At 36.1% G+C, this 12,245-nt stretch overlaps 1 protein-coding gene across 1 annotated transcript; it reads left to right on the forward strand.

Annotated features, from left to right (window-relative positions):
* The first annotated feature begins 4,751 nt into the window (after positions 1 to 4,751).
* On the forward strand, positions 4,752 to 10,555 carry LOC21398644 (protein S-acyltransferase 24). The gene is made up of 13 exons (XM_024176113.1): positions 4,752 to 5,301; positions 5,572 to 5,712; positions 6,307 to 6,419; positions 6,695 to 6,774; positions 6,864 to 7,027; positions 7,882 to 8,020; positions 8,112 to 8,211; positions 8,444 to 8,501; positions 8,722 to 8,799; positions 8,905 to 9,003; positions 9,443 to 9,521; positions 9,615 to 9,763; positions 10,030 to 10,555. Exons 1-13 carry the CDS (start codon positions 5,026 to 5,028, stop codon positions 10,459 to 10,461), a joined length of 1,908 nt encoding a protein of 635 aa, XP_024031881.1. The 5' UTR covers positions 4,752 to 5,025; the 3' UTR covers positions 10,462 to 10,555.
* Positions 10,556 to 12,245: the final 1,690 nt, after the last annotated feature.

Consider the following 12,245-nt stretch of genomic DNA (forward strand, 5'->3'; position numbering starts at 1 on the left):
GAGTGCAATTCCAAATTTATAGTGGAGTAACTATTAGAGTTAATGGAATTAATTAATTAATTAAAGTGTTTAATTAATTATTAATTTATTGGAGCTCGGAATTATAGGTCAATGAGTCCCTAGGTCGTCCTTGTAATCCTACAAGGCACTAAGGGCAAAATGAAAATTTTAAATTATAGAATTCTAAAAATAACACTCAATGATAATTAATTGAAAATTAATTATAAATTAAATAATGTGATTATTAAGTTTAAGTTTAAATTTGAATTTTGAAACACACATATGAAGGTGTTCACCTAGTGTGAACGCACACTACAATGTGAATCCCTCTAGGATTCAGTTGCTTGCTCTCTAAGTTATCCATTTAACTTATTTGATAAGTTATTCAATTGAAATTCAAATTAATTTAAGTTTTACTTAAATATGAATTTGAATTTGAGTCAAAATTGTAATACAAGATAAATACAGAATTTTACCATATTCTTTACCTGCAGTATGCGTCTACCACAGGGAGGAATCTCCCTATGGTGACCGGCCATATAGGATAAGGGAGGAAGTGGATTCAAATTAGAAGTGAGAGATAATTATCAAGCTTTATCTTGAAGATAAAGATTAGACTTCTTCTGGGAGTCTAATTACTACTCTATAAATAGGAGAATGTAGAAAATTATAAAACACAATTTTTGCTCTCTCCTAGTGATAGTGGCCGAATTTTATAAAGTGTGGAAAGGAAAAATTTTCTCCTAAATTCCACCTCGTGCATGTGTTGGTATTCGTGAAAAACTTGAGTGTTTATTTGCTAATCTCGTTTTGTTTCAGGTGTGGCCACATACGCGTCTTTAGAGATTCAAAGAACTGACAAGAAAGATTCGGGTGTTCTAAACTAACTTGGAGCAAGGAACGTTCGAGGTCAAAGAACTCAAGTTATCGACCTAATCGCTCGCTATGTATAAATTAATGTAATCTATAGAGTATCACAAAGTTTTATGAAATTTTTGTTATACACGATCCGCTTTTTATACACTTCCGCATCCGAAATCGTTTCGGAAACCAACAACATGCATTCAATACAAGCCATCTCATTTCTCACATTTTCCTAGAAGTTTTCCTACAGTTTTCTAGACATTCCGTTGTATTTTCCACATATTTTTCTGACATTTAAGGAGAATTTCATTGTATTCTTCTTCTACAATCATAGTGGAACTATCGAAGACCCTATATTAGACATACCCTAGGTTATTAGGAGAAACAATATAAATCTCTATGTCTCACTATCTTTATTTTCTACGTCTTCATTTTTTTTTCTCTACGATTACGATACTAACATAATCATCTGAATTAAGTCATCGACCTCTTAATAAATTTAATTGTAGATTTCACCCTCTACACGAATAATCGAAAAGCACAAAGAGACTAAACCCGAAAATTAATCATGTCCACCAATGAATTCTAATAAAGCGCTCAATATGAAGAAACGCAAACTGCCTTCTAACAATGGAATATCAAATAGGCACTAAATATCAAGCACATATATAACTATTTCGAACTTCTATAATTAATGGAAAAATATATTCGCTTGATCAACTGATTTATTACATTTACACTACATAAAAGTAATTCTAGCCGATCAAAAGCACAACTTACATCAAAGAATGGGCAACCGCCTCTCTTATTACAACAACAACAACAAGCCTTAATCTCAACTTAATTGGGGTCGGCTATATGGATTTCACTTTTCCACGCAACTCTGTTCGAAATTAAACTTTTCTGAAGGCCTAGATATAGAATATCTTTCCTAACTACTTCGGTCCACGTAATTCTTGGTCTACCCCTCCCTCTCCTAGTATTAGATATAATAATGTCTTCCCAAGTACGAACTGGTGCTTCTAGCGGTCTACGTTGGACATGCCCATACCACCTCAAGCGGCCTTCGCGCACCTTATCTTCTATTGGTGCTACACCAACTTTACTACGAATAACTTCATTCCTTATGCGGTCCATTCTCATATGGCCACTCATCCATTTTAACATACGCATTTCTGCCACACTCATCTTAGATATATGTTGTCTCTTAATGGCCCAACATTCACTACCATATAATATAGCTGGGCGGATTACAGTCCTATAGAACTTTCTTTTCAACTTAATAGGCATCTTGCCGTCACATAAAACTCACGTAGCATTCTTCCACTTAACCCACCCTGCATTAATCCTATGTTGAATATCCTCTTCTATATCTCCTTTGTGCTGCACTATAGACCCAAGGTACCTAAACTTCCTAGAAGCCCCAATCTCCACACCATCTAAAGAAATTCCATCACTCTAATTACTTGAGTTACTAAACCTACAATGCATGTATTCAGTTTTCGTCCTACTTAACTTAAATCCCTTTATCTCGGGAGTCTGTCTCCACAGTTCTAACTTACGGTTAACTCCTTCCCTATGTTCATCAACTAAAACTATATCATCCGTAAAAAGCATACACCAAGGAACTCTATCTTGGATTCCTCTTGCCAGCTCATCCATCACGATGGTGAAAAGATAAGGATTAAGAGTAGATCCTTGATGAAGGCTGATCTGAATGGGAAACTTTGTCGTGGAGCCTCCAGCAGTTCTCACACTCGTGACCACTCCATCGTACATGTCCTTAATTACCTTAATATACCTCACATGCACTCCTCTCTTTTCTAGCACCCACCATAAAACTTCCCTCGGAACCCTATCATATGCCTTTTCTAAATCTATAAAGACCATATGTAGGTCCGTCTTGGCTTCTCTGTACCTTTTCATCAGCATCCTAAGAAGAAAAATGGCTTCCGTGGTTGATCTGCCTGTCATGAAACCAAATTGGTTACGTGAGATGGTAGCTGTGGCCCTTAATCTCCTTTTGATAACTCTCTCCCAAAGTTTCATAGTGTGGCTTATTAACTTTATGCCCCTATAATTATTACAATTCAGCACATCTCCTTTATTCTTAAAGATGTGGACAATAATACTTTTCCTCCATGCATTAGGCATATGCTTCTTCTTTAGTATCTCATTAAAAAGCTTAGTGAGTCACACAATTCCAACATCTCCTAACATCATCCAAACCTCTATTGGAATATCATCTAGCCCACATGCCTTCCCCATTTTCATTTTTCGTAGTGCAGTTTTAACTTCCGAGACTCTAATTCCTCTTGTATACATCACATTAGTTCTCCTTATGACCTAAGATCGTCAAACTCCATCGCATGATCATCATTATAAAGATTCTTAAAGTAACTCCTCCACCTTTTCCTAATGTCTTTATCTTTTGTCAAAACCTAATCCGTATCATCCTTAACACCCCTCACTTGATTTAGGTCCCGACACTTCCTTTCTCTTATCATAGCTAGTTTATATATATCATTCTCCCCTTCTCTAATTCCAAGTTTCCTATATACCTCATCTATGTAAGTAGAACAAGCCTTACCAATTGCCCGCTTAGCTTCTTTCTTCGTTTCTTTGTACTTATTAAAAGTTTCAACATCCTTACGCTTTGATAAATCTCTATATAAATATTCCTCTTGGTCTTAATAGCCTTTTGAACTTCCTCACTCTACCACCAGGTTTCTTTCCCTGTGGGGCCTTTACCTCTAGATTCTCCTAGTACCTCATTTGCCACTTTTCTAATGCAGCTGGCTATAGCATCCTACATAGTATTTGCATCACCTATATATGACCAAGTAGCCTCATCTAACAACTTCTCTTTAAAGGCCAATTGTTTTATTCCCTTCAAATGCCTCCAATGAATTCGTGGGAGGTGGTTTATCTTAGTCCTTCAATAGCAAAGCTTAATGCTCACATAAAGAACGTTCTCCACGAATTACTTTACAATTCTTACATAGAGAACGTTCTCTATACCTTACGAGAAAATAATCTATCTAGCTCAAGTTCTTCACATTCTTAAAAGTGATCAAGTGAGAATCTCTTTTCTTAAAAAATGTGTTTGTTATGATAAAATCATATCCTAACGCAAATTTTAAAATAGATTTTCCTTCTTCGTTTCGAACTCTAAAATCAAAACCATCATGGATCCTTTCGAAGTTTTCCCTATCCTTACCAAAAAAATAAAAACACATGATCAAGACACACAAACGACGGATTCAACATCATTTTTATTAGAATAAAACAAAAAATAAAACTAAAATAAAAAAATACAAGATGGGTGCCGAACCACAGAAATGATGCTTCCAATGATGAGAAGCGGAGCCTCCGCTTCTGGACACTGGTTTTTCTATTTATTTTTTAAAGTATTTAGACGAAATGATCATTTTTACTTTTATTTTTTATGTTTAAAATATGTGTTTAATTTAATAATATTATAAATTTGTTATTTTATAGTTACTCATATAATATAATTTTAAATATATTTTTTACATGAGTGCTCGTAAATTTGTATAACTTATTTTGAAATGTGGTTAACTAAGAATAAAAATGTCATTACAAGTTATTTTACAGACTTATATGTAAATATAACAACTTGTTACATTTTTTCATCTATTATAAAATATATATATATATCTAATAAACCGTTATTTTTAACTAGTTTTATTTTTATCTTATGTGAATAAATAAATAAAAGGAAAGACCAAAAGAAAAAAGAAAACTACGAAAATCTAAGAGGCAGTGAAAAGCCAAAAAAGAACATGTAAAACTATTCACTGATATTCATAGGCGATAAGCCTGTGCTTGTTGTTCACGGTACATAAATTATTCAGCCAAGGCGAGTCTTTTGTCTCTTCCTTCGTCCTATGATTTTATCCTCTCTTCCCAAGTCAACACGGCCGGCGACGAATCAAACCCCACACATCACTTCTCTCTCTCCCCTTTCTCTCTCTCCTCTTTCTCTCTCCTTCCTAGAAGAACCCTAGAGCTTCGAATTGGTCAATCCCCTCAATTTCACAAATCCACGGATTGACCAGATTTCAAGCCCAGCTTACGCATCCAAACTCACCGATTCTCTCTCTGGCATGAGTAGCTTCCTCTGATTTCTCATCCCCAATGTCGTCGGAGATCGAGGTAGTCGATGAAGAGGCTCAGACCTCCCGCGGCGGAGTAATGGCGAATTCCGCCGCCGGAGGGATGGCGAACGGAGTCGCCGAGGAGAGCCTCAGGAACGACGTCTACACGGCGGCTGCCTACGGCGATTTCGAGAAGCTTCAGAGGTTGGTGGAGTCCGATGGTTGCTCTGTTTCCGAGCCCGACGGCCTCGGCTACTACGCCCTTCAGTGGGCCGCCCTCAACAACCGGACCGCCGCTGCGCAGTACATCATCCAGGTTTTTGCAATTTCTTTGCTCTGTTTTTATTCTTCAATTGAGTTTGAGTTCTTTCATGTTTCAAGCTGTTTGATCGGGCATTATTATTTTGTCGATTGTGTATCAGACGAATTGAAAGTAGATTTAATTGAGTTGAGTGTTTAGTAGTATTGAAACGTGGAGTAAAAGCGATTCGATTCAAATTTTAAAATTACTTACGAAGTTGTGTATAGAGTATGGCAATTAAGCTTGTTAATTATTGTTTGGTTTAATGTTGATTTTCCTTGGCAGCATGGCGGGGATGTAAATGCGACGGATCACACAGGGCAGACCGCATTGCATTGGAGTGCGGTCCGAGGTGCGATCCAGGTCGGGGAGCTTTTGCTCCAGGAGGGTGCTCGGATCAATGCGGCGGATATGTACGGCTATCAGGTTGGTTTTGTTGATCTGTTTTGATTGTCAGAAACATTTATGTATATTTTTAAAGAGAACGAAAAGGTGATCCTGAGTGTCTCTTAAGAGAGAAATTTTTAGATGTAAGTTTTGCTCAAGCACCGGTATTACTCGATACAAAATATGAACTACGCATTATTGGATGGAACTAATGCTTTGGAGGTCAAAGTCTTGCCCTTGAATAATTTGCGTTTTTGGGCTTTGGCTTAAGTAGTACAGTGATGGGGTAGCATTTGGGTATGTCTTAATACACACATTCTAAAAAAGGAGAGGAAAGCTTGTATTGCAGAAAGTTGGCAACTTAGTTATATTTACTTGATTTGTGAGGGGCATGCCATTCAAAATATATGAAGAGTGTGCTGATTGTTTTGTATGAACTTATGATTGTTTTGTATGAACTTATGATGAACTCTGTCAACGTGAGAATAGAAGAACTAAATAGTCCTCAAGGAACAAACATGAGCAATCTGATTGAGTCGTTATGTTGTTTTCATGTATTAACTAATAATGCAGCTGCACATTTTAGTAACTGGTGAATATATGGGGTATTGATTGAGTTTTGGTTAATCACAGACAACACATGTTGCAGCTCAATATGGTCAGACTGCTTTTCTCTATCATATTGTTTCCAAATGGAATGCTGACCCTGATGTTCCTGATAATGATGGAAGAACGCCTTTACACTGGTACGTGAATAGCATAAGAGTTTATCGTTGGATGCTCTATGAAATCTGAGTGTGGAATACTTAAGCTAGTTTCATTTTTTTCGCACGAACAGATTAATTAGTTTTGGGATGAATTTGATGCTCTATGAAATCTGAGTGTGGAATACTTAAGCTAGTTTCATTTTTTTCGCACGAACAGATTAATTAGTTTTGGGATGAATTTTTCTTAACTTTGTTGCCGTTATGCAGTAGACTCATATTTGATGTACTTTTTCCTTCATTATGGTTGGATTTAGGGCTGCATACAAAGGTTTTGCTGATTCCGTACGTCTTCTTTTGTTTCTTGATGCACATAGAGGACGCCAAGATAAAGAGGGTAAGTTTGTCTACTGTAAAAGTTGTCAGTGTATAAGAACTAGGTATTAAACATGATTCTCCTTCTCTTCTTTCTTTTTTTAAATTCAGGTTGCACTCCTCTGCATTGGGCTGCTATTAGGGGTAACTTAGAGGCATGCACGGTATTAGTTCAGGCGGGCAAGAAGGAGGACTTGATGATTACAGATAACACTGGCCTTACCCCAGCACAACTTGCCTCTGATAAGAACCATAGACACATTGCTTTTTTCCTTGTACGTGTTCCATAACCAAATCACTTTTAAATTGGTTAGTAGTGTTTCTTTATATGTATCATGATTTCACTTTCAATACTCTTTGTTTGTGTGAAGGTTTTGTTAACATACGTCTTCATTTTTTTTCTCCATAAGAAACAACCTCCCATTGATGATAAAATCAATTATGAAGAAAAGTGGAGAATATGTCCTTAAGATGAAGAAAATTCAATGCAAATAAAAGGAGGAGGAGCAACTGAAAAGAACCATAGAAATGAAAACAAGATTTGTCCAACTAAGCCCTCATCATGATATATTCTATTTCATGATATTTATTCGGCTTTTACATGTACTACATAAAATGTCCTTTAGTTCCTAAAAATTTGTGCGATGATTCTTTGCATATCTCTTCATTGGTCATCTGTCCTAATTTACCCACATGACGACGTTTCGAAGCGCACATGATTGTGGGAATGGTTGGTCATGAACCAGAGAGATAATGTTTCTATGCTGTTTATCTTTGCAAGCATGTATAATCTTAGATTTCATTCTACAATATATCTATGCTATTTAGGAGGTCAATTTTCCAACAATGTGCTTGGTTTTAACTTTCAAGTGAAAGGAAAGAAATGGGCAGCTGTTTTTTTTCTGTTATCAATTATTTATTTTCCTTTGTGGTAGTTATTAGCTAATGACAAAGCAAATAAGTATGACATGAAGTTTTATCAAAAGTGAAATGCATTTAAGTTTTTCCACTCTTTTCATAACCTCCTTCCTCTTACTGGGGACGGGTGTTTACACGTTCCTATAAAAGAACCTATAACTATGAAATTAAAGGAGAAAAGAAAAGTATGAATAATGCTGAGATTGTACAGGGGAATGCTAGAAGGCTACTTGACAAACGTTGCGATGAACACAGTCGTCTTGGAAAAATTTCAAAACTAGGACTTGCACCTGTGCTTTGGTGTATGATCTTTGTGTTACTCGTGACCTACACTCATTCCATCATTATTGGTAGCTGCCTTGAGCTTTGTGCACATTCTTTCTTCTCTTTTTCTGGGTTGTTGTAATTAACATCTTCTGTGTTTCTATACTTTCATGGCAGCATCAAATCTGCCAAAATTAACAGCTGGCTCAGTTTTTATTGCTTGGTTGGGCGTATTCCTGGCAACTTCTGGTTTAGTCATGCTTTACCAGTGTAGCAGGTAAAAACATGTATATTGCTTTTTATCTTATTTAACAATAAAAGAGCTCCAGAGTTGAGCATATGCATGTCGTTAAAATGTTCTGTTTTGGATATCCATTTATACTGAATGGTGATTTCCTCATTCCTATATTCTCACAAGCAGTCCAGTACCGTTGATTTCTTTTTCTGATGCTGCACGGGAGCAACTGTCTGTTATTTCATTTTTTACTTGTTTCCTTTTTACTTTGCAGCAAGGATCCGGGTTATGTCCAAATGAACGTCCATGATCCCGAAAATATGAAGGATGATGTACAAACTATTCTCTTTTTCATTTTGTCTTTCCATCCTCATCTATGGATTCTTTTAGATAATGGATTGGCTCATACATTTTTAATACTTCCTTGGCGACGCTTGTGCATTTATTTTCAGCCATCGCTCACCTCTGTTATGCATAAAAGCAGTTATAGAGCTGATTTGTTTTAAGCCTTTATGATGACTGAGTTTGTTGGTATTTGATGCATTCTATTAGGAACCTCTTTTGAAGATTGAAATAAATAATCCTGCTCTTCTAGCTGGGAATTGGTCCCAGCTTTGTGCAACATGCAAGGTGTCGTCTACTTCCAACTCTTTTAGCATTTTTCTGTTTGTGACAATCTTATGCTTGTCCGTTCGGACTTTAATCTAATGTGGTTTCATTTTTCTTTTTCATTAGATTGTCAGGCCACTTCGTGCAAAGCATTGCTCTACGTGTGATCGTTGTGTCGAACAATTTGACCATCATTGCCCCTGGGTGTCCAATTGCGTTGGCAAGGTTGGTGGTTAACGTTGATAATTTATTGAATTCTATGCTTATGTATCCTTGCATCATCTGGATTTGTATCTATGGAGAAAGTATGACATTTTCCATTTAGGCATCATTTAAAATGCTTAGTATTATGACATGCATCAGTGTAGTCACTAACGACACTTCTAAACTTGTGTCAACTTTTGAGTTTCATTTTCTCACCTGGTGTGTTGAAAGGCAACTTAGTTATTAAGGTTTGATAATGTGATTGTTAATAGACAACAATCTGCTAAAAAAGTAACTTAAGGTAGAGTCACTTTTTGTATTGACTTTTTTTTCTCTCTAGTGGTTTTCTGGCTCTCCGATTGGTAGGAGAATGCTGGCTGATTGTTTTCTTGCCGTAGGGAGTTGTGCATCTATGATTATCTCCGAAATCTAATTTCTTTTTTATGAACATCTAATGCAGAAAAATAAATGGGATTTCATTATATTTCTTGTTCTGGAAGTCCTGGCAATGTTGATTACTGGAGCAGTCACTCTGTCAAGTAAGTTCTGATTGGCTGAGCTCCAGCTACTTTTTCTCTTGGCTTTTATGTGTGTGTATTTTTCAATCTGCTAAAAGAAATTAATCCTTATAGGAATTTGGAACGATCCACTTGCTCCGTCTTCTTTCGGGGCATGGATTAATTATGCCGGTACTAATCATGTTGGTGCCCTAGCATTTTTGTTCGCGGATTTCTTCCTTTTCTTTGGTGTGGCGGTTTTAACTGTTGTACAAGCATCTCAGGTAAATCTGCTCGATCCTTTGTACAATATCTGATGAATTTGCTAATGCTGGTATTTGTTCTGCATATAAAATGTGCTTCAAATTCCTCATAAACAATCAATCATCTCCAGTTTTCAAAGTTTTGTCAGGAGTGGCAACTCCTTTTCTAAATATGTTTATGGTCCAAAAGATTAATTAGATTGTTTTGGTTTATTTTCCAAATGGATATCTTAACATGTTGCAATGAATCATTTCAATAGTCTGATTTTCACCCTCTCTTCTCACAGATATCAAGAAATATTACAACAAATGAAATGGCAAATGCCATGCGCTATAGCTACCTGAGAGGCCCAGGTGGTCGATTCAGAAACCCATACGATCATGGCATCAAGAAGAACTGTTCGGACTTCTTGATCAATGGTTATAATGAAGACGTGGAGTACATTGAACAACCAGCCGATGCCGAGGGTATTGGAATGATGCATATTCCAAAGAACCCGAATTTGCAAAATGGGGACTCCCATTCTCATCACGCGAATGGCTGCAGGCATGTTGCTATAAATGTGAACTCTAATAATAGCACCAAAGCTCAACACGGTCATGTTCATTCTGCACATTTTAGCCACAATAACCATGAGAAATCGAAAAGTGATACTGTACCATTAGGCCTTGGTCTTGGTCTCGGACGGAACAATACTAGATCGATTGCAACTTCATGATTGATGTTCATGTCTATCCCCCCAACTTTTGTTTGAGATTGAGTCTTGTATTATAATATTTATTTAATTAGTTATTGCTTTTCTTCTTTTTTAATAAAATCACAGCTAGGTTATTTGAGATTTTTCTCTCGTTCATAGATTGATAGATGTTTATCTAGATGAGTTCGAAGATCACAGGCCAAGTGGTGTCTTGTGGTTTGAAGCACAATATATTTTTGAAAATATAGTGTTGATTAATGAATTGTAGTTATTTTTTTCCTTTGTTGCGATGTCTGACTTGCAATTATATGGATATACGTTTCTGTTCGTGAAATTGCTGGACTGAAAATTGTTGGTTTTGGTACGGCAATTTTTGTAGATTAGTAGTAGCCTTTGACCTATATATCATTTTTCTTTTAGGGTGATATTTCTGTACACGTATAAAATTATTAAGGGTCCGTTTAGTATAAGGATTAAAATCAAGGTGATTTGAGTCATTTGATTCAAAATCATGATTCAGAATGATTAGAATCTTCGTTTGGATGTGTATATGCATGATTCTGATTCTAACTTGAAATGTGATTCGAACCAGTTTGGTTGTTTTGTTTTCTAAATTTGAATCATGACCAAAATAAATGTAAGTCAAAAAATTATATAATAATTACGTGTCATTTAAAAAAAATATATAATTCGTTATATAATTAAAAAAAATGAAGTACTAGAAAAAATTTATACAAATACTTATAACGCAAAATTATAACAAGTTAACTACGAAATAAATAGAAGAAATGTGAATGAAATTATATAACAAGCCAAGCATATATTAAATGCAAAATAACATAACCCCAAGAGTCTTCCATACATTCACCTTCTACAATGATTTCAGTAGCCATTCCAAACATATCACTGCCGTGGTCTATACCGGTAAGCATATGTATTGAAGAACTGATATTACAATGCTTAAAGAATGTATTTACAGATTAGCCTGCCGCGGATCGGCAGATGTAGAACACAGTTCCTTTCATCATCTTAAGATCTCTCTTATTGCTGACACAACTGAGTGGAAAAAGAAGAAAAGGAGCTATAGGTGTTTTGTCTTAAAATTTAGTGATCTAATGTATGTGTTGTTTCCTTTCATCCCTTCACTAAGCCCCCATTGAGGCATCAAAATTAAACGCGTGAGAGAAAAAGGAAGTTTCTTCTTGTAGATGAATATGTACAAACAGAGTTATGATTGAATCAACTGAGTTCTCTTGTCGAATGATTCTGCACTTCGCCTTTCGGAGGAAAGATCATCAAAGAATTAAAGGTACAAATCCTATCCTTCAAGTATGCATTTGAGATTGTGAAGTCCCTCTGCAGAAATGCTTCTTCTCACTCTTGGCCTTTCCACCACCACAAGCTGAGGCGGCTCCGAGTGAAAACTTACCATGACAACAGTCAAATTGTCGGTTGCTCCTCGCTTTATTGCCTCCTCGACTATTTGCTTGCAACAGAGCTTCACATTGTTGTGCTCCTGAAGTCAAAGATATGTATTAAATTGAAATCCAATTAATAGTATTGATAGGCTTCCAAACAATAGTTGCATTAAAAAGTCGAAGATATGTATATGGTTGTGTCCAAAGGGTAAAGACACTTTAAGAGATGAAGAAACAGTTCGATACACCACAATTTACACACACACACACACACATCTTCTAGTGTGGAGGGAATTGTACATACATAGCGTAAACAAATAATCGATTTAACTTAAAACACATGCACGCACACAGGCTAAGAACTTACAATGTCATATGGGGCATCAG

Source organism: Morus notabilis, unplaced genomic scaffold (genome assembly GCF_000414095.1).
Source record: "Morus notabilis unplaced genomic scaffold, ASM41409v2 Scaffold240, whole genome shotgun sequence".
NCBI classification, from domain to species: Eukaryota; Viridiplantae; Streptophyta; class Magnoliopsida; order Rosales; family Moraceae; genus Morus; species Morus notabilis.